Source organism: Cynocephalus volans, chromosome 14, assembly GCF_027409185.1.
Source record: "Cynocephalus volans isolate mCynVol1 chromosome 14, mCynVol1.pri, whole genome shotgun sequence".
In the NCBI taxonomy this organism is placed as follows: Eukaryota; Metazoa; Chordata; class Mammalia; order Dermoptera; family Cynocephalidae; genus Cynocephalus; species Cynocephalus volans.
The window spans coordinates 10,682,734-10,710,240 of NC_084473.1; the positions used below are offsets into that span (position 1 = coordinate 10,682,734).

At 39.4% G+C, this 27,507-nt stretch overlaps 1 protein-coding gene across 3 annotated transcripts in view; it reads right to left on the reverse strand.

Annotated features, from left to right (window-relative positions):
- Positions 1-1,214: 1,214 nt before the first annotated feature.
- NOL10 (nucleolar protein 10) overlaps positions 1,215-27,507 on the reverse strand; it is a 117,409-nt gene continuing 91,116 nt past the window's right edge. For all 3 annotated transcript variants that reach the window (XM_063078342.1, XM_063078340.1, XM_063078341.1), the window contains 4 exons: positions 17,012-17,185; positions 16,482-16,729; positions 6,880-6,982; positions 1,215-1,815 (listed from right to left, as the gene is read on the reverse strand). In XM_063078342.1, the coding sequence (XP_062934412.1) occupies positions 1,696-1,815; positions 6,880-6,982; positions 16,482-16,729; positions 17,012-17,185 (645 nt within the window). In that variant the 3' untranslated portion in view covers positions 1,215-1,695. The remainder of the gene's footprint in view (positions 1,816-6,879; positions 6,983-16,481; positions 16,730-17,011; positions 17,186-27,507) is intronic.

Here is a 27,507-nt window from a genome sequence, read left to right on the forward strand (position 1 = left end):
TGGGCTGGCTACTCAAGTAACAAGAATCACTGTCTGATGACCGTGTCTGTACACACAAACCTACGACCACCCTCACCCACTGCTATGGTTTGAATGTCCCCCCAAAACTCACTGAAGGTTGATCCTCCTTCTAAGAGTGTTAAGAGGGTGGGAAATCAGACTATGGTATTTGAAAGGTGGGGCCTTTGGGAGGTGATTAGATTGTGAGGACTCTGTCCTCATGAATGGGTTAATCCATTCATGAATCAATGGTTTAACGGGTTATCAGGGAGTAGACTAGGGCTTTATAAGGAGAGAAAGTGAGCATGCGAAAAAGCTCTTGCTCAGCCCTCACTAAGTGATAACCTGCATCACACAGGACCAAGAAGGCCTTCACCAGATGTGCTCCCTGGACCTTGGACTTCCCAGCTTCCAAACAGTAATAAATTTTGTTTCTTTATAAATTACACAGTTTCAAGTATTCTGTTATGGGCAAAAGAAAACAGATTGATACACGCCCCGTCCCCAACTACATACCATCCACACTTTCTTCCTGGAAACAGATGTCATCTCCCAGACCAAAGAAGTGAACAGATGCCCCATGCTGTTCCTTGCCTGGTGGTGGGCCAAGACAGTCCACAAAGAAGCAGACATGATAGGGAAGACTGCTGGGGGGAAGGGAAAGATGCTGAGAAGAGAAAATGGGAGACCTGGAAAAATGGGAGAATAAGGAACATGTTGAAGCAGGAGGAAGAAAAGAGAGAGAGAGAGAGATCTGACTAATTTTGGAGCCCTGGATCTAGGAGTTCCTGAGGCCCGTTGCATATTCCAGAGTATGGTCATGTTAATTAAGGCCTCCTGCCTTTTGGCTTCGGGCACAAGTTAGATTCTATCTTTTACAGTCAAAAGAGCTAATATTTCAGTTGTGCATAAAGAAACTTTAAAAATCTATAAAGGCACCTCCAAAATCACATGAATACCTGAAAAACTAAGAAAACCAGTTAATTTTCAAATTAACTCAAGGAATGTGTGTTTCTTAAAGAAGCCAGTTAAAGCGTTTATTTTTATAAATGTTTCTTCCTGCAAGTTTACCTCTAATTGCACTTAAACAGAAAAAAACCTATACTTAATCTTATGCCAAGTTAAAAGAATAATCAGTAACTTCCATTTTATGTTATTACCATTAAATCATAGTCTGTTGGTATAAAAATATTTTTTAAAAAATCCCAAACTAACACATACAAAGAAGCAAACAAACCCATCAACATATACTTATAAACACAAACATGGACAATACATAGATTAAATAGGTAAAATAGGATGATATTTCTGGGTAGTCTAATTGTGAGTGGCAGTAGATATTGCAAGAAAAAAGTTCCTAGAACATGATATATCTTTGTTTTTAGCACAGGATAAACCTTTCACTTCATAACGCACATTTCACAACATTAAAGAACAACAACAGTAAGGACGATGTTTACAGGGACCAACAACTTAGGAAAAGCACCCTCGGTGCCAGGCAGTGGCCAATTGGTGGGGGCCCAGTTTCAAGGTCCAACGCATAGGGCACAGGGACAAGTTATCAGATCTTTACCTCTGTGTATAACAATTCACATGCAACTTTAAAGTGCATGTCCCTGTCTGTGTTTAATCGTCTAATGACGGTCAATTGGGAGTCGTGCTCCTTCCCTATCACATGCACCATCACTTCCAAATTCAATGAAACCGCCGTCCTCTCCTGTGTCTTGACTTCAGGTGACCAGCTGAACGATGGAGTTTTTTCCTCTCTTGTCGATGCAGTTTCTCAGCCTCCTGTTGCTTCTTCTGTTGTTCAGACTAAAAGAGAAACTTAAATGAACACAGGGAAAGAGAGAGAAAATTCCAATATCCCCTTTTGGGTAACCATCAGAATGCCATCGGCACTACCACCAACCCCAGGCCTCCTGGGAGAAATGCTACGCAGGCTCCAGGACCCATGGTCTGGCTGCCTGGACCCTGCTCTGGCAAATGCTGCCCTGGCAAAAACAGCAGGACAGAGGCCAACTTTTATCGTCACTTTAAAACCACAAATTCCGAACCCCTGGGCAAGAGGAGAGGTGCCCAGATATACCAGTCTGTCTACAAAGTAGGAGACTGGTTTTTCAACCAATGCACAAATACCACTGGGATGTTTTAAAAGGGACTACAAAGGAGCCACCTTAGGAAGACGCTATTGCTTACGAGATGCCCACTTCTCTTTTAACTTTTAAAAGTCTTTTGTTTGTGAGCCAGAACCATTCACGTATTCACGTTGTCTTCAAAACAAAACAGAACTAAATACTTGTGTGTACTAAAGTATGTTATTATGCACACTTGATTAAACATTCATTCACCAGAACTGTATACAAAGAATTTTTAGCTGTTCTCCCCCCAAAATCAAACCCCCCTTGAAAGCAGAGTCGTGCTGTCATTAAACACTGATGAAAATCCGGCAGACCACCCACAAGTTCACAGCTGGAATAAGCCCGTAGACTCTGGGCTGGCGCTGGAGAGGCCCCCACATCCCATCTCAATCCTCATGTGCTCACAGGAGAGCTAGAACTCTCCTCTGCCCACGCAGGGCCCCAAACAGATGTGCTACTTTCAGGAAACTTTTTTTTTTTTTTTTTGGCAGCTGACCAGGACAGGGATCAAACCCTGGACCTTGGTGTTATCAGCACCGCACTCTAACCAACTGAGCTAATTGGCCAGCCTACTTTCAGGAAATTCTTGGAAGAGTATCAATGTAGAATCCACAATAAAGGTAAGAGCTACATAGTTATAAAAACACATTTGATGATTTGATAATACTAACTCCTGAATATAAAGCTCAAAAAAACCACATTCTTAACTGGTACAAATGCACAGACGGTAAACCAAGAAAGTGCACGCCAGGGGCCTAAGTTAGAAAGTGAAATGCGCTGCCTTACAGACACATATGGGACCTGCTTGACTAGGAGCTGTATTTTTCTACACAACTAAAAATACTTATTTGTCTTTTACTCTTGAAGAAAAAGTTTCCATATTCATCTCCTTTGGGTATTACTCAATATTTTACAATTAAAGAGTTGGAGGGCTGGCCAGTTAGCTCACTTGGTTAGAGCGTGGTGGTGCTGAAAATGCCAAGATCAAGGGTTCAGACCCCTTTACCAGCCAGACACTCCCCCAAAAAACAAAAACAAAAGCAAAACAAGAGGGGGTGGTGCTGGCCAGTTAGCTCAGTTGGTTAGAGTGCGGTGTTACAACACCAAGGTCAAAGGTTCAGATTCAGCTAGCCACATGCCCCCCAAAATAAGAGTTGGGGATGAGGAAATGGTGGGAAAGGAAAGCAATCTGTAATGCTAAAATGAGTGAATTTCCCCTTCTCTAGGAAGTCCTTAAACTGGGCTCTGAATAATTAAGATCATTTTCTGATTATTACTATTTCTCTCAGTGCCTTTTCCAAGTAATTAATTCCTGTCCTGTATATTTTTTTCTTAAGTGCACTCCAATTCCTCCATTTTGTCTAAGGCTCCCACCCGAGCCCAAATCACTGTCCCTTCTAACCCAGGCCACTGCAGGGAAGCCTTCCTCAGGGTCTCCACCTCCTTTCTGATACCCCTTCAGTCCCCTCCCCATGCAACAGTGAGAATGGCTTTTTAAAAATAAAAATGTTATATCAGCTCTGTCCCCTGCTTACTAAATCTTACAGTTAGGTCTCTTGCCAAACACTCTCATGGCCCCCTGTTCTCCTTTGGAGCACTTACCCCAGTTTTAATTATGTAATTACAGGTGTATAATCTTCACCCACTGTCCTCTCTCGCAGCACAGACTGAGAACTGTGGTGGCAAGAACCATGTCTGTCTCCAGCATGCAGCTCAGAGTAGGCATTCAAAACGCATGTATTAATGGAAAACTCAGAAAACCTTTGAGGGAAACCGCACACTGTCTAGCAGACCAAATAACAATATCATCAAGACCCTTGTAAAGTTAACAAACACTGATTATGTAACATTTGTTTTTTCGTAAGTCTTCCTAAAAAAAGTGTTTCTTCAAATAATTTTGGACAACGATGTGCTAAAGATAAACAGTGTGGAGCTTTTAAGTTAGGTACTTTTATGAGACTTCAACATGGATATCAGTCCAAGGAATTTCCATTATCTGTCTGATGGCAACAGCAATCTTCCAGGGTATCCATTTACATCTCCTGGAACACATTTTGGGAAGTTCTGCCAGACCTTCTCCACAAAGGCAGGAGTTTCTAAAGGAGCTTGGAAGAAGCAGCTTTTGTTCTGCAGACAAATCTCCAGGCAGAAAAAGGACTATCATTAGTCTTTCACTAAAAGGCTGCGTTTGCAAGACTTTACCACCATGTGACTAATTCATTATGATTTATGGGCCAATTGGCTCTTCTCCAAGTTTTTCCTTCCTCCTCCTCCTGTGCCTGTCCCTGATACTTTACTACATTGCAACCCCATCACAGAGAAGGGAGGAGTTCAAACGCAAACTGGTGTACTTATATTAGCAACGGTCTTGACAAGGAACTGTACTAAATGACATTTTTAAATTGGATTTGGGACCTAATCCCAGTTTTGCCACTATACAATTTTAAGTAATATTAAAGCACAGATTCTCCCCCTTGAATGCTACTGGTATTTTAGCAAGTACGTATGAAAATACTGAAAAAACTCAAGATTTTACTGGAATATATCACACACACAGTATAAGAGGAGATTTCTATAAACGAATACATGAACAAGTCCATAAATATATTCTCAAGTGAAACTGAGATTTAATAATTAAGACTTTGTTGGTAAAGCGATAAAACACATCATACATTAACTGATACAGCTCCCAAAAATAGTTTCAAAGCCTCTGCCTGATTTAGCTGAGACCATTTTAAACAATTCTTAGTGCTTTTCTTTTTTTAAGCAAAAATATAATTTCAGAGCCATCTTATTTTCAATTTACCACAAATTATAAAATGATATTCAACTTAGCACTTCCCTATTTTAAGAACAGAAGGGAAAGGCTTGTATTTTCATACTACTGCGAAGTAGACCCCCATTTGGTCTAGCAGGGGGACTCTGGCAGCAGCTGAGGCGGCTTTCAAGCTACTGAACCCATGGCCCGTCCTCGCTACACTGCTCCTGTCTCACGCCTGATGTGCCTGAACTTCAGAGAGACGTGAGAAATGTTTTAAGCTGCATGCATGGAGAATTTCTAAGAAACTAGGACAGGCATGATGAGTTACTCTGAATGCATACCCAGTTTTGGCTTATTTAGATGATAAATGTTACAGTGCAAATCTGCTCTAAACAGATTTAACTGAAATGCTTCTTCCACTTAGAATAAAAACATTTTTATCATTTGGCAAGTGTCCTGGAAGCAGGTAGGAAAAATTTTAGAAGAATCAGGAATGAATGGGTAAAGGACAAAAACAGACATTTCTTGGGAGAAGATGCACAAATGGCCAGTGAGCACATGACAAGATGCTCAGCATTATGAGTCAGCAGGGACCCACAAGTCAAAGCCACAGTGAGATGCCACTTCACACCCACCAGAAGGGCTGATACAGAAGACAGACAGCAACAGTGTCAGTGAGAATGTGGAAAAACTGGAACCTTCTCACACTGCTGGTGGGAATGTAAAATGGTATAGCCACTTTGGAAAACAGCCTTACAGTTCCTCAAAAGGTTAAAGAGTTATATCATATGATGCAGCAATTCCACTTACAGGTATACACCCAAGAGAAATAAAAATATATGTTCAGGGAAAAACTTACACGTGAATTTTCCTGGCATTATTCATAACAGTAATCCAAACCAAACCAAACAACAACCCAAGTGCCCATCAGCAGATGAATGGATAAGCAAAACATGGCATGCAAGTATGTACGGTGGAATATTATCCAGCCATCAAAAGTGACAAAGTTCTGATACATGCTGCAGCATAAGCCAGGTGCAAAATAAAGCATATTATGTGATTCCATTTATATGAAATGTCCGGAATAGGCAAATCTATACACAGAAAGAAGACTAGTCGTTGCCAGGGGTTGGGAGATGGGAGTATGGGACTGACTGCTAACACGTATGGAGTTTCTTGCTGGGATAATGAAAATGTTCTGGAATTAAATTGTGTGGTGCTTACACAACTTAGTGAATATACTAAAAACCACTGAATTCTATTAAAAGAGTGAACTTTATGGTATGTGATTGATATCTCAATTTTAAGAAAATCAGAGATGGAATCTTTGTCATTCTTTTCTACTTGGTGATTATATTGAGGAGGACTGACTATGAATGATAAAAAAATTTTTGAGAAATGAAACCATGTTGTTTCACTCATCTGTTAATAGCACATACTTAAGCGGCTTTTCCTCCTACAATGAGCAACAGGCATTATTACAGCTGGTTAAAGCAATGGATCTTTTAAATCAATTTAGAATAGGATTACCACCGGCAGAGTAATTCGCCTTCTGAAACTATAGTGTCTAGGAAAGCCGGATATGACTGTCATGAAGGTATTAGACTCTGCCAATTCCCGGTCTTCTTTAGAGTCCATTTAAGCGGCAGGTATTCTTTTACATCCTTAGTTGGTCAGGACTTTCACTTTATGAGGCTGTGGTGACCCAGAAACCAAGACAGCTGGTTCATCACCAACACAGCCGACTCCCGGGTCACAATAGGACACCAGTAACACTCCTGGTTCTGCTTTGGGAAGCAGTGTTCTCTGAAACCAGTGGGGCGCCGGCTGCAGGGAAAATGCTAGAGTAGGGAACACAGCTCCCTCAACAGGGAAGAAGCTTGCGAAGGCAGCTCTGAGGTCAGACACACACACAACACTATTAGAAGCCTATTTTTCTTTTGTGAATTAAAAAAATAACATTAAAAAACAACTTACCCTCTTTAATGCGAATGTCAATTGTTTGCTGCCAACAGTAGTGTCTGATACACTCAATGCCCCATTTTTGGCTTCTATTTTCAAACGATCTTCAAGGGTTTTGCTGTAGAAAAAGTACAAGAATGACATATTAATTAGCATTATGTTATGTTTTGTTTTGAACTCTTGACCTTGGTGTTGTAACACTACGCTCTAACCAACTGAACTAACCTGCCAGCCAGCATTATGTTTTCATTTACCATTTTAAACAAGTTTTAATTAGGATTGATTGCATGAAGAAAAATTGTTTACACGTGGTTAAACACAAAAAATATCATTCACTTAATACTATCAATAAAAAGAAGTAGGTGCACTCGAAAAGTCATTACTCATTCTCAACAGATATATCGTAAAAACAATGGCTGACAAAAACACTCACTAATTTAATATTTTAAGTGGCAGTACCAAAGATTTCAATAGTTGCTACTTATCTTACTAAATCATAGTACTGAAGCCAAAATGCAAGGAGCAATATATTTCTGAAGCCTGTAATTTATTGTTATGGTCAGTGGCATTGAAGATTCTAAAGCATTTTATTTTAAAGCATGTACAAGTTAGGCATGTGAATATTTTAGCAATTTGTCCACCTTCTACAAGGAATGAACACACGAGGCCCTGCAGGAAAGAGCTATGATAATTCTAGTTTTTCCTTCCCTCAGCCTTAATTCACTAGACCACAAGTCATCAGCCCAGAGCATGAACCACTTGAAACACGAATCCATCTGATTACACTTATAGATAACAAAAGCTATTACACTTTGGGTAAATTCTATCTGATTCAGCCCTAGTCACTGCTCCCTCCAAGCGTCTTTCCTTCCAATTTCTTACCTGGATTACTTTCTGACACACTTTATCTCAAATTTAAATCTTTTTTTTTTTTCTTTAAAAGATGACCAGTAAGGGGATCTTAACCCTTGGCTCGGTGTTGTCAGTACCACGCTCTCCCAAGTGAGCCAACCGGCCATCCCTAGAAAGGGATCCAAACCCGTGGCCTTGGTGTTATCAGCACCACAGTCTCCCAAGTGACCCACAGGACGGCCCCTCCAAATTCAAATCTCATTTCATTTCTTGATCATGTTTTCCAACCTTCTCTAGGGTCCCCTTATATACTCTGTGTCTCTGTTACAGTTTGTTGTGCCATGCAATTCATTATCATCTGCATAATTAACACAATTCCATGAATGTTGGCCCTTTTGTTAACTTGGTTTAGAGGGAAAAAAACTGAATTAACCATAAAAATGTATACTTCCAATAAGTTTAAACAGTTAGCTCTAACTCTTCTAGAAAGAGCTAAAGCAACACATTCATGGCTCTGTGATGAGATGGGGGCAGGGAAGGAGAGGAGAGAAGGGGGAAAAGGAAAGATTATGGTTCTTTTACTCTGTTCCCTCCTCAAAAAAAAGTGTACTTCTCTCTCTTGCCCTCCTCGTGCCAACCCAAAGTCACTGTACCATTTTAAAGTTAGTACTAAAAAACTTGACTGAATAAAAAATAAAGAAAGGCTGAATTGTGAGAAAGGGCCTTCTTTTCCCTGAAATGGGATCTTTGCAACTAATTACTGAGCAGACACAGCTCCTCAACAATCCATAAGACAGTGATGATCCTTTGAAATTCTGAAGCTAATGTTTGATGTTCACACCACGAGAGATTTACCTCTGGTTTATTACTACTAGTAATGTACTAAACATACCTTCTTTATATAATTTGAGACATAAAGTGGTTAGCATAAAAGTGGCACTCTTTTCTAAGCAATAATGTTATTAAGAAGCACTTTTAAAGTACTTTTCATCTTCAAAGTTCTTTACAGACTGACTAATTAATCCTTTCAACATCCCTGAGACAGAGGTATTTATCCTTTATAGATGGCAAAAGGGAGGTAAGATGTTAAATGACTTGCCCCAGGCCACGAAAGGATTCAAGTCTAAAACCAGAATTCCAATTTAAGAATTTCTGGTTTCTAGACATGTGTCAGACCATACTTGATTTATAAAGTTTTGTTCAGGAAACTCGTCCACTAAATATTTTAAATGACAAGCTTCCACATGACAAACTGAATGAAATGAGGATTCAGTTTAGTTTTTGGGTTTTTTTTTTTTTTAACAAGAATTTAGTATGCAGAGTACCCTGCCTCTAGCATGCATGTGAATTATGTCAGCCCGACGTTTTAAGATTAACAGGAATTCTGAATAACTAAGGAGCTGCTGAGACAAGGTGGTACACAGAAAACACTAATTTGCGAAGAAAAAGACTTTTCAAGTAAAATTGTGGGAAATTACTACTCTTTTAAGAATGACCTTATTTCCTCCAGGATAGGGTACATAAATTTCTGGTTTTCTCTCAACGTACTTTCGATGTGCACTTGTAAAAACTTGCTCCGTCTAGGCTACTTGGAAAGACAAGCTGAGTTTAGAAGGAGCCATGGCAGAAGATCAGACGCACACAGGGACTGTGTGTGGAGATTTCTACATTAAAGCAAGTTCTACTTTCCTCCCTTTGAAAGTCGGTTTACTGAACACGGCTATAACCAGCAGTTCTACCACCTGCTTCCTGAGCATGACTCGGGTCAGAGATGACGAAGGAGACCCTTGCAGTAACACCTGGAAACTCTCTATCGTAACAGAAAAACAAAACGCAGAAGATCACACTGCACGTCCTTCTGAGCGATGCCCGGCGCTGGCAGAGGACCAGCAGCGCCAGCCTTCCCGGCCCCTCCTTCCCCAGCTCCTACTTCTCTTTTCCCCATCTGGGCTTCAGGTCTGTGGGCTATGGGGGACTTTCCAATTGATAGCAAAGTTAAGTATTTTAGGAAAAAAATCTAATTGGGGCAAGATGAACCAAAAAACCCCCAAATTTGTGGTGATTGCTAAGAAAATAGATACGGGCTTTAAAAGGTTGGAAGTGAGTGACATTACTCAGTATGGGATGGAGAGGGCTCTCAAGGGAAGAACCTAAATTATTAGTACAGCTATCTTAAAATAAAAAAGAAAAATGGGCATAAACTACAAGGGGAAAATCAAATTAGATATTTATAAGATGCCCCGGGAAAGCTGACTGATTTACTTCTTTGAGGTTTTAAAACACACACACACAAAAATTTCTTTAATTAAAAATAATGCTCCTCAACTGAAAGTTTTTTAATTGCTTTGCATGGAAGGGGAAGTAGGAAAGAAGATAATATATGTAAAGGTATGTGCTTTTAGTACAGAATTTAGAAGAGTTAAATTAACTCTAATTAAAATAAAGGAGTCACCCTTCTATAGTCTATAACAGAATGAATAAAGAAGAAAAACATGGAGAAACGGAATCCACAGATAGTGAATTTTAAGTATTTTTAAAATTTAATTTGAAGTACTTTATTTTAAATAACTAACTTTGACAAATATTTACGTATGCCAGAAAGATAAAGAGTGCTTTCATAGACTGAACTGCAGGGGCCACCTAGCAGCTAGCATTTATAACCCAAGAAGGGAAATATCTTCATCTGCTGATCTAGAGAGTTTTCATTCTAAGGATTTTCCACCACTGGTCACCAACACAGACATCTCCAACACTACGCCTTGCAGGCCACAGCTGTTCCAGATATCAGAAAAGGGCGGATGTGCCCAGACTCTGGATGCCGGAAAGCAGGAACTTCCCAATCCTCCCACCTATAAACACAATTATCTCCACGCATCCTGACCTCTTTCCCTCATGTCTCTCAGAAGTATACCTTGTCCTTTCTCAAGCTATCTCCGTAACCTCTGCTTCTGGCCCCATTTCCACCTGATTCCTCACCTAATTCTACATCAGTTCACTCCACTCTCTAATTTCTTTGCTACCCTCTTCCCATAGTTGATTCCTCTCTACCTAACAAATCGTCTCTCAAGCCCCCCCCCCCAAATATTTCTCATCAAATTATCAGCTTTGACTCCTTCCTTTCATTGCTAAACTTCTTGGAAGAATCTCCAGCACTAACTGTTCACAATATTTTCAGTCTCTCATTCATTCATCAATCCACTGCAGTCACTCACGTGGTCTGACTCTTAGAAACTAGTCCCAGGAAGGCAATCCTCACAGTGGCCTTTTTCCACATTTGTGCATGGCTCTCTCTGCTCCCTCATGTTGACACAGGTACCACTCCCTTCTCTGAGACACACTTTCCATGTTTGGCTCTTTACAGTTTTCCTCCTACCTCTCTGATAACCCTTAGTACTTTTTACTGCCCATCTCCTTTGGCTGTCCTCTAAATCAGAACCTTTAGCCTCAGGCAATCAGTAGATCTGTGGTGTCTCTAAAATTCTATGCATTACTTTGAACACATTTGTTTTCTTCTAAAGACAGGTAAGTGGTTTTTGTCACAGACTCAAGAAAAGTATCTGTTTTTCCCCAGGGTTCCCTTCTTAGGCTCATCTTACTCTCTACACTTACAGTTGGTCTTTTTTCATTCTCGGTTTCAGCCACACAGTAAAAGCTGGAATCTCTCAAACGATCCTCTCACCGCTCCTCTCCAAGGGCCCCGCAGAACTAGCGTGCTGACCACCCAGCTGGTTACTCTTAGCCTCAGACCTGCTCCTCTCATCCTGTATTTTCACCTTAGCGGTAACACTGCTAGACATCTCAACATCGCCAAGACTGTCCCATTCCTCTCTAACATCACAACAGTAACCAGCACTGCAGCGGCTGGCACGCACTTTTTCTCTCACTTGCAGACGGTCTTAGGACCAGTCTGGGGCCGAGTCTGCCTGCCCCTCTGTCGCACAGTGAGGGCTTTCATCACTCTGACAGGGCGACTGTGCTAGTTTGTCAGCTCATCTTCTGTCTGGGTGTCCGGTTTCTTTGTACACTATCTAAAACAGAGATATTGTGTTGACGGGTTTCTGGGAAATAAGGACTTTTTATGCCTACATGTTTTTATTTTTATGTTCTACAACAAACGTGTACTGCTTTTATTTGTAAAAAGTATTTACATTGCTGGGGGAGGGGTTGAAATAGATTTGATAATGTTAATCTTAGCTTAAAAACCTTTCTGGATTTCTAGGGTGCGCTGGCGGCGGTCCCCCCCCCTCCTGCCCCATTCCCACCACTGCCTCTGCACCTCTCCCACCTGCCGAGGGCTCAGCTTTGCATCTCTCACAAGACCAGCTTCAACATGACCCCTCGGGAAGACTGCCTTAAACTCCCCCCAAACTGGTCCTACCGGGCCTCCGGTCCTTTCCAGGCCTCACGCGGGCCTCTCCGTGAGTGCTGCGGGCCCCGGGTCCAGGGCCACTCTTGGCTCACACTCGGCATAGGTGGGTGGGGAGGCTGATAGCGGCTGAACAAACTCACAAATACAGCGAGCATGTTGTAAGGCCCAAGAGTATGTGTTGGCAGACACGTGCATTCATCTAAAGCCGTATGACTACGCCAAGCAAAGAGGACAAGTCACTCAAGCGCTGAGCCACCGTTTGCGATTTACTCTTCCCTTTACAGAAGTCATTTTAAATTTGGGCAAGTCCAAGTGAACATTTAAATGTAATACATTCAATTTTGATGCTGTCTTCTGTTGACTGCCTTGTGGTAACTCGCAGAATAAACATAAGGAGTCACTTTAGTTCTCTGAAGGATAATGTTTCAATGCTTCATTAAATAATATTAAGATACTGGAAGTTCACGACTTGCCAAAATAATCCAGTCATGACTGAAATTCAGTAAGCAGTTTGTGCCAAAATGCTAGCAAACTACAAGCTATTCATATCAAAGGGTTATCAACTTTAAACAACAGGATTTTTCTTTTAAGCTCATATAAGTATTATCACTTACATAGCTATTCTTCTCAAAAAAGAATGTTTAACTTAGTAAGAACACTTACTATAGTGTATTTGCTATTGTTTATTCTTAAATACTAAATTATTATCCCTTTTGTTTTTTGCATTAATATCCTGCTACATCCCCCAGGCAGAAGGAAAAATGTTAGTGACATTAGTCATACCTCCTACCCCCAAATCGCGGCCTCCTATTACCATGGCTACCCTCAAAACATGCTCCCAGATTTTCCTGATCCATGTGTTATGAGGGAAATGAGTTCTTTTTCAGCAGATCTTTAAGGGGTAACTTCCTGAGTTGCCTAATGTGTAGCCAAGGCATGCAAGACTCACACTTTCAACAGGTATTTATCAAGTGCCTACTCTGGTCTAAGAACTTACTCAGGAGCTTGAGATGAAGCAGTAAATAAAGCAAGATAAAAATAGATAATCTAACAAATAAATTCATTCCACAGCATCAGAACACTGGAAACAAGCTGACTTCCCTTTGCTTCCAAGTAGGACTACAAATAAAACATTTAAGAATAAAAGTATAAAAAGGGAGGTTGCACACACTGCTGATGGGAATGTAAAATGGCACAGCTTTTTTTGGAAAACAGTTTGGCAGTTTCTCAAAAGACTAAACAGAGGTACTATATGACCAGCAACTCCCCCTGTAGGTATTTACCCAGAATTACTAAAAACATATATCCAGGCAAAAATGTATACATGAATGTTCATAACAGCATTATTCACAAGAGCCAAAATGTGGGAACAAGGCAGATATCCATCAACTAAGTGGATAAATAAAATGTGGCTTATCCATACACTTAAATATTATTTGGCAATAAAAACAAAGTACACATACATGCTACAATGTGCATAAACATTAGAAACATTGCTAAGTGTGCCGGCCCATGGCTCACTTGGGAGAGTGTGGTGCTGATAACACCAAGGCCACAAGTTCGGATCCCTATATAGAGATGGCCGGTTTGCTCACTTGGGAGAGCGTGGTGCTGACAATACCAAGTCCAGGGTTAAGATCCCCTTACCGGTCATCTTTAACAAACAAACAAACAAACAAACAAAAAACCCATTGCTAAGTGAAAGAAGCCAGACACAAAATGCCACATGTATAATTCATTTATATGAGATGTCAGAATAGGCGATATAGAGATAGAAAAGTAGATTAGTGGTTACCTGGGGCTGGGAGGTGGGGTGGGGTGGGGGTAAATGGGGAGTGACTGCTAATGGGGTACGAGGTTTCTTTTTGGGGTTATGAAATGTTCTAAAATTGTGGTGATGGTTGCACAACTCTGTGAAAATATTAAAAGCCAATGAATTGTATTTCTTTAAGTAAGTGAATCGTGTGTTATGTAAATTACATCTAAAGAAAGTCAATTAAAAAAAAAGTTGGTAGGTAAAGAAAACATCTTTAAAAGATATCAAGAATATTACTAGCTTCATTATTCACCGACATATCTTCTGTTACTCAGAACCAGAATTTTGAGATGCTTCTGGATTCTAAATTGAAGGATTTGGTGTCCCAGATAATTGCTAGAAGCTGGTGAAATAAAGATGAGTAAGACATATTTCATCTCCAGAAACAATTAAGCCTATTTACTGATGTCCTCCCCACCCTTTTCTTCTTGGTGCCTTTGTTGAAGATCAGTTGGCTGTAGGTACATGGATTGATTTCTGGATTCTCTACTCTGTTCCACTGGTCTGTGTGTCTGTTTTTATGCCAGTCCCATGCTGTTTTGGTTACTACAGCTTTGTAGTCTAACTTGAAGTCAGGTAGTATAGTACCCCACTTAATTTTTTTCTGCTTAGGATTGCTTTGGCTATTCGGGGTCTTCTGCTGTTCCACATGAATGTTAGTATTGTTTTTCTATTTCTGTGATGAATGTCATTGGTATTTTGATGGGGATAAAATACGTAGGAATAAATTTAACCATGGAGGTGAAAGATCTCTACAATGAGACCTATAAATCACTGCTGAAAGAAATTATAGAGGACATAAAAAGATGGAAAGATATTCCATGTTCATTGATTGGAAGAATTAAAGTTGTGAAAATGTCCATACTACCTAAAATGATCTACAAATTCAATGCAATCCCCATCAAAATACCAATGACACTCCTCCCCTTCCGGAAACACCTTTCCTTGAATGGAAAGCTGGGAGCTGAGAAGCACAAGTACAGAAATGGTACTGACCCCAACCTAACCTCTCATCTGTACTGCCCACTCCTCCTCCTCCAACCTGTGACTGCTCCCAAGGCTCCCAGGACATTACAGCTCTTCTTTCAAGACATCTACTGTGACCATCTATAACAATCAAATCTTGCACATCTGTATTAGTCCATTTCTGTTGCTTATAACAAATACCTGGAACTGGGTGATTTATAAAGAAAACGAAATTTACTGCTTAAAGTTTCTGAGGCTGGGAAGTCCAAAGTCCATCTGATGGTGGCGACAATGACCCCGGGGTCTCACATTTGCAAGATGGTGAAAGCAGAGAGAGCAGAGAAGGAGACAGACTGTCCTCTCTCTTCTGTTAAAGCCCTCAGAACCACGCCCCTGACCACCATTTTTAATCCACTCACTATTGCATGGTCCTACAATTGCATCACCTCTTCAAGGCCCCACCTTTCAATTACCACAGTAGGATTTCCCACCCTCTTAACAGTCACAGTGAAGGCCAGGTTTCTAATACCTGAAACTTGGGGAACACAATTCAAGCTTCAGTGAGTTTTGGGGGGACATAATTCAATCTACAACATCAATATTGTCCTGGAAATTCTCAAAGACTTATATAATTTAGAGCTTGTACACAGTTTGGACTTGAGTACTTAGCTTGTTCCTCACTTAAACACCTGAAACTGAAAATTGTTCAAATAATACCACTTTTTTTTTGAAGACTGATTTTTTAAAACTGTGGTAAATATAACATAAAAGCTTACCATTTTAAACATTTTTAAACAGACAATTCAGTAGCATTAAATACATTCCCATTGTTGTGCAACCATCACTACAAGCCATCTCTAGAACATTTTCATCATCCCAAACTGAAACTGTTTCCATTAATCACTAACTCCTCTTTCTCCCTCTCCCCAGCTCCTGGCAACCACCACTCTGCTTTCTGTCTCTATGATGACTATTGTGGAATATCACACACTTTTTTTCTCTCTCTATTTTCCTGCAAAAGGAATTTTCCTTAAAATTTCTGGCAAATTTTCCAAGTGAACTTTTCAATAATCAGGTAAATTGAGATGGGGAAAACATAACTGAGATTCTAATTTTTAAAAATAATTTTTTGTTAAGAGGCAAAGAATTTATTATCTCTTAATTACCCCTGTCTAAAAGGCTTCAAACCACTGATCTGTAGGACATAGAAAAAGACAGATACTCTCTGCAGGTTAGGGAATCCAGTGGAAAAAAAGCAAGGACAACAGAAGAGTGTGGCTTTTGCAGTTTAAAAGTGTTGTAATGTGTATTTACCAGTACTCACAGGGCTGTGGCCTATATTTTATTGCATATAAAACACACCTCAAAAAGTTGCTTAGAAAAATAAGTAAATGAAGTAACCAGTGCACTTCAACGGTGACATCCCCCTGGCCTGCTGTGGTGCTTCCCCCACGTCACCTTCTGTGTGGCTCTCCCCATCCCTTCATGCTCTCATCCCTTCCCCCACAGCCCCACTCAAAGAAGACAGAAATGTTAGCCTCAGGGCAATGTGCCCACAAGGAAAGGCAAGGGCTCTGCCACATGTCAACTTGACGCTAAGGGAGCACTACTCACTTCATCAGTTTCTGCTTTGTGGCAGAATCTTTGAAGCTTCTGAATTCTTCTCCTGCTTTGATCTCATAAAACTGAGGCTTTAGGACCGTCTGCTGGTCCTCCTTGCGTTGTTCCTGCCGCTTCACTTTTTCCTCCTGCTGGAGAAGTCTGCGCTGCTTCCTGACCTCTTCAACCCAGTCTTTTTCATCATCTGAACTCTCCGAACTTTCTGCATCACTCGGTTTTCCTTCCGGTTCTTCCTCCTCTTCCTGAAAATAAAAATAGTAAGAAGCAGCTCTTTTCCTCCAAGCTAACACTGACCCATATTTTCTTTTAAATAGCATTGGGCCATTAGAGTACGTGACAGCTACTCCATCACATGCATCTAAAGAAATGCCTTTAATCAAATAAGAGACATGCCAAAGCTGAATGTCAAACAGTTAAGATGTAATTAATTATACCTCAGGCACAATCAAACACTCTTCTCTAACTTACAGGGAAAACTTGATGTTAAAGAAACAGCAAATTCTAAATGACAAGGAGCAGATTACTTTTTCACGAAGTTCCTGTTGCTCTAAGAGTCGTAGTTTCTTCTTCCTTTTTTCACTAATTTTTGAAACAAGTGGATTCAAAAGCCTAAATTCTTCACTCTCTTCATCTACTTGGAAGTCAGGATTCTCAAACATAACTTTAAATCGATCATCAGTGAGAATATTCGGAAGGCTCTATAAGAAAAATAAGAAAAAGTATGTAGAAATTTAAGTTAGCATCTGAATAAAATCTTGTCCGAAAGATGGCTTAAAAACATTAATTCTATTATAAATTAATAAGCTGCATAGGCATAAATTATTAATTCATTATGAAATTTCTTTAGAATTAGTTTTAATTTGTACCCAGTTTTATCTCCCACCAACCAAAGAAATTAATCTACTTTGCAGATGATATATATTATTTGGCCATTACACACAATGAGCTAACAATGAGCCTTTTTGGCTAACTTTATGCTTAGCACGTTAGAAAGAATTTCCTTCAATTAACATTTTTAATGCAAAAAACTCTTTTCAAGGAAATACATAATTTTTTAAAACATGGCTTTTTAAAGCATAGCTACTATATGGAATTAAAATAAGAGACTCTTTCAACTTCATATCCCAAAACTGGGAGAGGCAGACCACAGACTATGTAAGTCAAAAATTACTGAGGGCTCCCTTATTATTCCTTAGTTGCTACAGGCTCGGAAGCCAGAAAAAAACAGTCCACCTAGAATGGTCTGCAAATCAAAGTAAACAAAGCTGGAAAAAGTTAACCTGTATGTGATGAACTCTAGTTCTACTGAGCAGACTTTATTTTACTGCTTCTCCACTATTTAGAGTAAATAAGGTTGTAAGCAGTTGAGTTCTCAATACTTTATTAGTGTGACAGAGCCACACAAAAATTTGGTAAATCATAAGACATTTAAGAACTTGGCCTGCTTATTACTTGTATGTGCCTAAAAATTGATAAACCCTTACCTAAAATTCTATGAGATACTGAATTCAACAAGTCTTCCCTGATTGAGTATCATTTCCAAGATGGACATAGGACTAAAGAAGAAACAAAGACAAAGATCTAGTTCCTGATCCCGATCTGGTGAGAGAGAAAAAAATTGCAAATAAACATGTAAAAGAAGGCACCTTGTGAAGGATGCTCGGTACAACTGAAAGTGTTGGAAAACAATTCCAACAAGAGACATCCCAGAAAGGTTCATAGGGATCTGGCGTCTGGGAGGAAGCTTGAAAGATGAGTGGGTTTCAGCTGGTAGAATCTGAAGAAAGGGCATTTCCAGCTGACTGAGGAATGGTGAATAGTCTGCTGACACAAGAACTGCGTGATGTGAGAAAGCGTTTTTTGATTAGGACAGACTGTAAAGGATTTTAAATGCCGTGCCTGCCATTCTGAAGGTTGAGGGGAAACACTAGAGCGGAGGAGGAAGGGGATGATAAAGAGAAGAGGGCTTCAAGAATCTCAGATGACAACCGTGACAGTGCGTTTGGAGTACGCACCAGCACAGGGTATGGTGGACTGTGTAGAGGAACAAGAGGAACAAAGAAGACCAAGAGGCCACTTTAGAAACGTGGAGAAGAGACAGGGCCTGAATTAGGGCAATGGGAATATGCGGTGGGAACACATGCCTTTTAGGAAAGAATGACTGTGAGATACGTTTCTAAATTAGGACTGATAGATGGATCCAGCTACGGAAGAGAGGGTTAAGAGTTAAAAACAGGGTTAGAAACTGCTCTCAAAAGTCTAGCATAAGTGACCAGAAAGCTGGTGATACCATGAATTAGGATCCATCACTAGAAAGCATTAGAAAAAAGGCATAGGGTGGGGAAGGGCAAGAAATGATGCTCCAGTTGAGACTGGCTAAGTCTGTGCAGCAGGAGCACGTCACCTGGATCCTGATGGGGGCTACAGGTGTCTGGAAACAACACGCCAAGTCTCAGGAGAGAGGAGGGGCTACAATGTACATTTTGGAGTTTTCTGTAAATATGGAATAAGCGATATTGCCAAGGATTCACATTTTTTCAAATGAATAGCTATGTGCCCAGTTCATATATTTTCAGGTTAAAAAAAATAAAACCCAAGCGAAAATTTTTTCTTCTTATCTTCCTGTATTTGGTAAAGTAATAATCATATTTAGTAAATAACAGAGAACAATGTTAAAAAGAATATGTTGCTGGTATTCTTAATTCAAAACAAATAAATTGCACTGCCTAAAGACAAGTATGTTTTGGATGAACAATTATAAAATAAAAATTCTTCTGACCCAGTTGTAAAAATGTTTCTCCCAGGGATTTTTCCTAGTCTATTTGTTTGTTTTCACAGCTGTGTTAAAAAAAAAAAAAGATAAGGTGTACTTAGTAATGTTGTATAGTAGTTTACAAGTGTCTCACTAGTGATCTGGCCTATAAATATACACACATACATACTCAACACTTACCACTAGAATTTGGAAAACATCTTAAAGTACCAGAGCCCTACCTCAAAGAACTGTATTTGTAGATCTGAGTAGAATGCTTATTTACCATTAATACTGTGTCCCAACATAGTAACATATGAGAGAAATGCTTGCCATTTAAGATAAATTCTTTTTTATTATAAACGGACGGTTTATAATTATATAAATTTATGGGGTACAAAGTGTAGTTATAGCTTATGAATACAACGCGGAATAATTAAATCAAGCTAGCTAACATTACATCCCCTCAAATACTTTTAACATTTTTTGTGGTGAGAACATTTGAAATTTACTCCCTTAGCAATTTTGAAATGTACAATACTCTGTTATTAACTATATTCACCACACTGTGCAACAGAACTTAAAAAAAGAAACAAACATATTCCTCCTCCTGAGACTTTGCATCCTTTGACCGTCATCTGCCCACAGCCTCCAGCCCCCAGACTCTGTAACCACCACTCTACCCTACTCCTATGAATCTGGTATTGTAGATTCCACGTACAAGTGAGGACATGTGGTATTTGTCTTTCTATGCCTGGCTTATTTCACTTAGTATAACGTTCTCCAATTCCATTCCTGTTGTCACAAATGACAGAATTTCCTTCTTAAGGCTGAATAGTATTAATCTTGTAACTATACCACATTATCTTCATCTTTTCATCTGGTGAAGGACACTTAGGCTGATGCCATTACTTGGCAATTGTGAACAGTACTACAATAAACACGAGGTGCAGATAGATCTCTCTCTGACAAACTGATTTCAAATCTTTTCAGTAAATGCCCAGAAGTAGGATTGCTGGATCATATGGTAGTTCTATTTTTAATTTTCTGAGGAACCCTCCGTACTGTTTTCCACAATGACTGTACTAATTTACATTCCCACCAACAGTGTACAAGGGTTCCCTCTTCTCCACATCTTTGTCAACACTTGTTATCTTCCGACTTTTTGATCAAAGCCATTTTGACAGGTATGAGATATTTCATTGTGGTTTTAATTAGCACCCCCCAAAAACACATTAATTTGCATTTCCCTAATCATTAGTGACCTTGCACATTTTTTTCAATGGTATGATAACTATGAAATTAAGTTGGTACAGACTTCTGAGTAAAGATGGTGGCTTGAACACAAGCATCTCCTTTTAATCTCTGCTAAAAATCTCACTAGAACAATAGAAAAGGGTCTTTTAAGAAAAAAGACACAAACCCTTAAGGATGAGGAGGAAGGGAAACAGGAGCAATAAAATTTTGGAAGCAAGAAAGAAGTCTATTTAAAATCCCACCCCAGCCCTTTCCCATTGGAGGAGGGAAAAGAGGCAGGGCCCAGCTCTGTGAGAGCAAGGGAAGTGTGCTGGTAAAAAGGAGAGGAAGTGAAGGTTGGCACAGGAGGCCGAGGTGCCCCCTATCCCCCATACCCCCAAGCTCTTGTGACCTGCACTTGTCAGTTCTCAGAATGCTGCTAGCCAAGCCTCCAAGCAGGAGGACCTGACCACCCAAGAGAAAGGCCTAAAAGATATTGATACCTGGACCTTTCCCAAATAAACAGTTAGGCCATGTCACCACACAGTGACTGAGGGACTCTGTCCCCACCTCAGCTTTTTAATTCCCTCACTCTCCACTATGAACAAATAACCATATTTTTTCTAGAAAACTCCCCAGCACTGAAGACCCAAATTTCAGACTGAAAGGCCCACCAAGCATCCAGCACCATGGGCCAGATTTACAGACTGAAAATGGACCCGCAGCCTGGCCCATCATCTTATATGAGATTTCCTTGGACATTTCCTCTTTCTGGGCTCACTCTCTTACTTTAGAGGTATAAATCCTCTAGTAACTTCCTGAGGGAAAGCAGTATAAGGGTAATTTGTTGTTGAGAACCAGAATGCTTGAAAACATGTATATTTTTTCTTTTTCGTGGTTGGTTGGTACAGGGACTGAACCCTGGACCTTGGTGTTATCCGCACCACGCTCTAACCAACTGAGCTAACCGGCCAGCTCACCTTTTTTTCTTTTTTGAAAATATCTTTAACATATCCTCATACTGACTGACTACTTGTCTGGGTTAGAAAGCATTAGGCTGGAAACTATATTCCTTCTGAAAACTGAAGTTCTTAAAATTCTTTATGAAATATGGGAGTGAAGTAGACTAGATCCCCAGGATAATGGTAAAGGGAGATCCCAGATTAGAAGGTGTCTAGTCCAGAATGGAGTGGGGCAGAAAGATCTAGAAGCAACTTCTTCAGGAAGGTAAAATTAATATAACATCTGATCTATATAAATATCTTGAGATGAGATTCAGGTAACTGGTAAAGAAATGGGGGTTAATTAGTGATAACTAGATAGAAAGCAAAAAGAGATATTTGCTCACTCCAGGGGAAACAAAGGTTGTACAAGAAACGCAGTCACTGAATCTGACTCGGCTGTAAATAGTACTTACATAGTTATAGCAATGCAAATGCTGAATGCTGACTTAACCAAAATTACAATACTATATAGCTTTATTGAAAGGAAAGGTTATCAAAAGATAATGCCTATCTCAAGAAGTAGCAATACAGGCAATATTAAGAGAGATAGACTTTCATATCAACATAATCAGCTAAAAAAGCAAAAGTGGTTGTTGCCTCAGCAGTGGTGAAAACAGGGGAGGGAAGAGTAAGGAGGAGGTGGACAATGGGATGGCTCATGCTCCTAACAAATCTTGGAGAACTGTTAAATTTTTTAAAAATTATGTATGTGTGACTGATTTTAAAAACCCTAAAATTTTAATTGGTACTAAAAAAGCTTTAAAAAGAATATTTCAAATGTTAAAACTGATACAATCCAACCCAGAGTGTCTGTACATAATTGTATCTTTTCCCTAAAGAGATGAATTATTACTTTGCTATAAGCTCTTAACAGTATTTAATAATTCCTGAGGCTAAAGCATCTCTTCCATGGTTTCCTAGCCACAGAATACACCTGGCCTAGAGATATCACACACAGCCCTGACTGAGCTGCTGAAGAATCCAAGAATAGATGATTCATACAAAAATTTTTTTTTTTTTTTTAATACAAAAATTTTTTTTTTTTTTTTTAAAAGATGACCGGTAAGGGGATCTTAACCCTTGGCTTGGTGTTGTCAGCACCACGCTCAGCCAGTGAGCAAACCGGCCATCCGTATATGGGATCCGAACCCGTGGCCTTGGTGTTGTCAGCACCGCACTCTCCCGAGTGAGCCACGGGCCAGCCCTCATACAAAAATTTAAGGCAACAGCGAAAGATTGGCAGGAAAGGCTAACATGCAGAAAAATGTAGGAAAATGGCTCTAATCAAAACTCAGACTCTTACAAATCAAATGGACCACAGATGCCAGTGCCTCTCAAAGCTGCTTGTGTATACTGGGAGCTCAATATGTATTTGTTGAAAGAATAAATGAATTAATTCTTAATTAGAATTAATACCACTCGATCCCCAAAGCATGGGCAACCAAAGGAAAAATAAACAAATGGGATTATATCAAACTAAAAAGCTTCTGCACAGCAAAAGAAACAATTAACAGAGTTAAAAGACAACCAACAGAGTGGGAGAAAATATTTGCAAAATATACATCTGATAAAGGACTAATATCCAGAATATATAAGGAACTCAAACAACTTTACAAGAAAAAAACAAGCAACCCAATTAAAAAATGGGCAAAAGAGCTAAGTAGGCATTTCTCTAAGGAAGATACACAAATAGCCAACAGACATATGAAAAAATGCTCAACATCACTCAGCATCCGGGAAATGCAAATCAAAACCACACTGAGATACCATCTAACCCCAGTTAGGATGGCTAAAATCCAAAAGACTCTGAACGATAAATGCTGGCGAGGTTGCGGAGAAAAAGGAACTCTCATACATTGTTGGTGGGACTGCAAAATGGTGCAGCCTCTATGGAAAATGGTATGGAGGTTCCTCAAACAATTGCAGATAGATCTACCATACGACCCAGCAATCCCACTGTTGGGAATATACCCAGAGGAATGGAAATCATCAAGTCGAAGGTATACCTGTTCCCCAATGTTTATCGCAGCACTCTTTACAATAGCCAAGAGTTGGAACCAGCCCAAATGTCCATCATCAGATGAGTGGATACGGAAAATGTGGTACATCTACACAATGGAATACTACTCAGCTATAAAAATGAATGAAATACTGCCATTTGCAACAACATGGATGGACCTTGAGAGAATCATATTAAGTGAAACAAGTCAGGCACAGAAAGAGAAATACCACATGTTCTCACTTATTGGTGGGAGCTAAAAATTAATATATAAATTCACACACACACACACACACACACACACACACGCAAAAAAAACTGGGGGTGGTGGGGAGAAGATATAACAACCACAATTACTTGAAGTTGATACGACAAGCAAACAGAAAGGACATTGCTGGGGGGGAGGGAGGAGAGGGAGGAGGGAGGGAGGTTTTGGTAAGGGGCAACAATAATCAACCACAATGTATATCGACAAAATAAAATTTAAAAAAAAAAAAGATTACCGGTAAGGGGAAAAAAAAAAAAAAAAAAAAGAATTAATACCACCAAATTTCTAAGATTAGATAATGTCCAGGTAATGCTTATTGACATTATGTGGTATGTCACTTCCCACTGTAGGTTCAACATCAACTATAAGGTAGACATCTGAATAGACTTTTATTATGTTATCAGTGGTGGTAGTATTTGGGAACAAATTTCACTGTCTCCTTCCATTTACAGCCAAAGCAGAACATAACTGCAAAATACTGACTTTTAAACCAGGAGATATCAGAGCTATTAAATTCCTAAAGTTTGAAGAGTTGAGTTCAAAGATAAGACTAATGACCTGCTGATGGATTTAGCAATTCTTTCAAGAATTCCTTTTTTTTTTTTTTTTTTTTGAAGACTGGCTGGTATGGGGATCTGAATCTTTCAAGCATTCTTTAGAATTATAATGAAAGATTTTTTCCTTAATTCATGAATAACTTTTAAGGTCTTCATGTTACATAACATATAAGTGTTAGACAACAAATTATAAAAACTGTTTCTAAGAACAGTTTCAGATTTTATACTAAAAACCATATGTAAATATTTATGGAATGAAACTGAGCTCTGACAATAGAGCCTAATTTGGGTCAGCAAGTCACCCAAATCAAGTTAGGGGCACATTTTATAAATACTACCTTCTAGCAGAATTTTGTCAGCAGGTAACGTTGTTACAGAGACAGCACTTCTAGCTACAACAGGGGAGAGAAACCGCTGTCTGATGGAGGAAGATCAGAATTTCCAGGTTCTTCCCCCGGCACTTGCAGTAGAAACAGGACACAGCCTGATAATTTTTCTCAGGGTAACCCACAGATAGGTTCTAAAATAAATAAATACCACGTGGGTTATTAATTAGAGAATACGCAGCAGCAGAACTGAAGGCCGACAGAACAGATCTGACTGCAGGAAACGCACAGGCAAGTCCTCCATTTGCACCGTGCCGAAAGGAATGAGCTTCCACGGTGTGGTTAAGTAACACCAGGTCCCCCAACAGCAGGTTCAAATTTCAGGTACCTCCTACATCAACTGTGAGTATTTACATAAAATGCAAACTCGCTGCTAGCTCTTCAGTTCACAAATCCCCACAAAATAACAGGTGTGTAGCATGACCAGTGGCCAGTCACGCCACCTCTTTCAAAGCCTGTCAGTGACTGGTCACTGTATTCAGTTCACACAGACAGGAAGCATGTAGTTGTTGTATTGTCTCCTGGGATCCCAAGGTTACACCCATGTAACATTTTACAAAAATGGATAATTAAAGGAGAGAACTGGCCAACAAAAGATGAAAGTGAAGCAAAGAAAATATGAATCAGATTTAAATGAAGTTACAGGAAAAGAAAGCTGACCATGGGAATGCACTGCTGCTGGCTGGGACTCCACAGCCACAATCAAAGGACCACAATGAAGGTGAGCATCTTGGAATAAACAAGGAAAGCAGCTGTGACAAAATGAATGAATATGTCCCAGTGGAAGTGACACTGGCAAAAAACTTCACATTAAAGGAACTCGCAGAGACATCTCCTGCTACTGAAAGGGCAAAGGATAAAACGTTGGCAACTCATCCTAACTTAAGGAGAATGACAATTTACTGAGGCAAAGAAAAATGACGGTTCCACAGAGTAAGTCTAAGATGAGAAGGCGAGCACTGTTCACAGTACTCTTGACAAGCTTGGCTGCCCCCAACCTCAGAAAAAGTCTACCAAAGAAAAGGGGGGATGGGGGCATGGGAAGGGGCTTCTCCTTCATCTTTACAATCATAGAGTCTTATAAAAAGGTTCCAGTAAGCCATGCCACACAAAGTAGCAAAAGTAAATTTTAATGTAAGTGTCCTACCCTCTATAACATTAAATCGAGTGATAAGGACTCACTCATAAGCATAAAACACAGATAGGAAATCTGCAGCTTAAATTAGCTCCACTCTCTTTGTACTGAAGTTTTAGGGTGCATAAATCCAAAGATCACTTCCATTTAGCTTGTGAAATTACATTATGAAGTTGAAAAACTGCCTCCCTAATCAATCTTAGGCTCAGCTAACAAGAAAATCAACCTGACTACACTGAGGAGAAAGTCAACGTTGCAGGAAGCATGTGGATTTCAAACACTTTAAGCTACACATATGCGTTTATAAACTTGTATATATCAGGAAGGTGCATAGCCATAGGGCATAGATATAAATTTAAATATTAATAAGTTTAAGTAATTGTTTCAATATTGGTGTATTATTCATGTAATGAAAATGGAAATATAAAAAAAAAAATGGAAATATAAAAGCTATCTAGCTATTTACTTAAGGAAGAGTTCCAAAAATTGAGATTTAGATAATATATTCAAAGAATGTAAGTAATAGACGAGAATAAGGAGATACAGGGAGAGACTAAGGAAAGCAAGAGGAAGTAGTGAGTTTGAATCCACTTAGAAATCACAGCAGTAAGAATGCCCATATCTGGTTCTTGCATGTTATAGATGAAAAACCTGTGCTCTGGTGAACTTGAGGGAATCAGCCAAGGTTACACAAGCAGTGAGCAGGAGAAACAGAAACAATACCTTGTAACTGAAGTCCTTGGGACCTGATGAAGAGAAAGACAGACAGGCACACAGAGAGCTCACTTAGCTCATGTTCACTTCTGTGAGTGAAAACCAGAGAAAGAAAGAATAGCAACAAACAAAAACCTCCTGAGAGCTCCACAAGGCTGGCCCAAAGTTCCAAGGTTAGGCCCTTTATTCAGAGAATTAGTTCTGCAGGCTCTCGCAGTGGGGAGACCAGATTTTTACAACACATTTGAGTACATAACCTGGCCTGCCTGATGAGATGAGGAAACATGATTGGGGAGGACCCAGGAAGTCTGCATGTAACTGGAAAAATTATAAACATCGCCTTATTTCTGGACAATATCAGCCAAACAAAGCACTGACCCTTATCTATTTTATGACTGATCTTCATCTATTTTCACATTAGGAAAGGAAGACAGGTAGCAGTTACATGTCAGACTGCGCAATCCCAATAATACCAAGTCTAAATAAAAATCAGCTACTTCTGGAGTGATAAACCTAATCAGCACAAATAAATTAGTATAAACAACCTAAACATTTAACAATAAAAGGACCAAGTAAATTATAATATATCCATAAGACTGAATATGCAGCCATTATAAATATTTACAAAAAGATTTTAACAAAACGGTAAACCAACAGTGTTATTTTATAAAATCAGGATAAATATTTTACATATACAAGATTATCCTGCCATTATAGTTTATAATTTTAAGACAAATAAGACAGGAAGAAAACTCACTAAAATATTAACGATGCCTTTGTCTGGGTAGAAGAATTATACGGCTGGCATTCTTTATATTCTTTTCTATTTTCAAACTTCCCATATTGAGCATATACTATCTCATAAGGAGGGGGGAAAAAAACCCCACATATTTTTAAAGTAAAAAGAAACAATAAAAAAGATACAAGTTAATACTGTCAAGAAAATATAGAAACAATTTATCAATATTT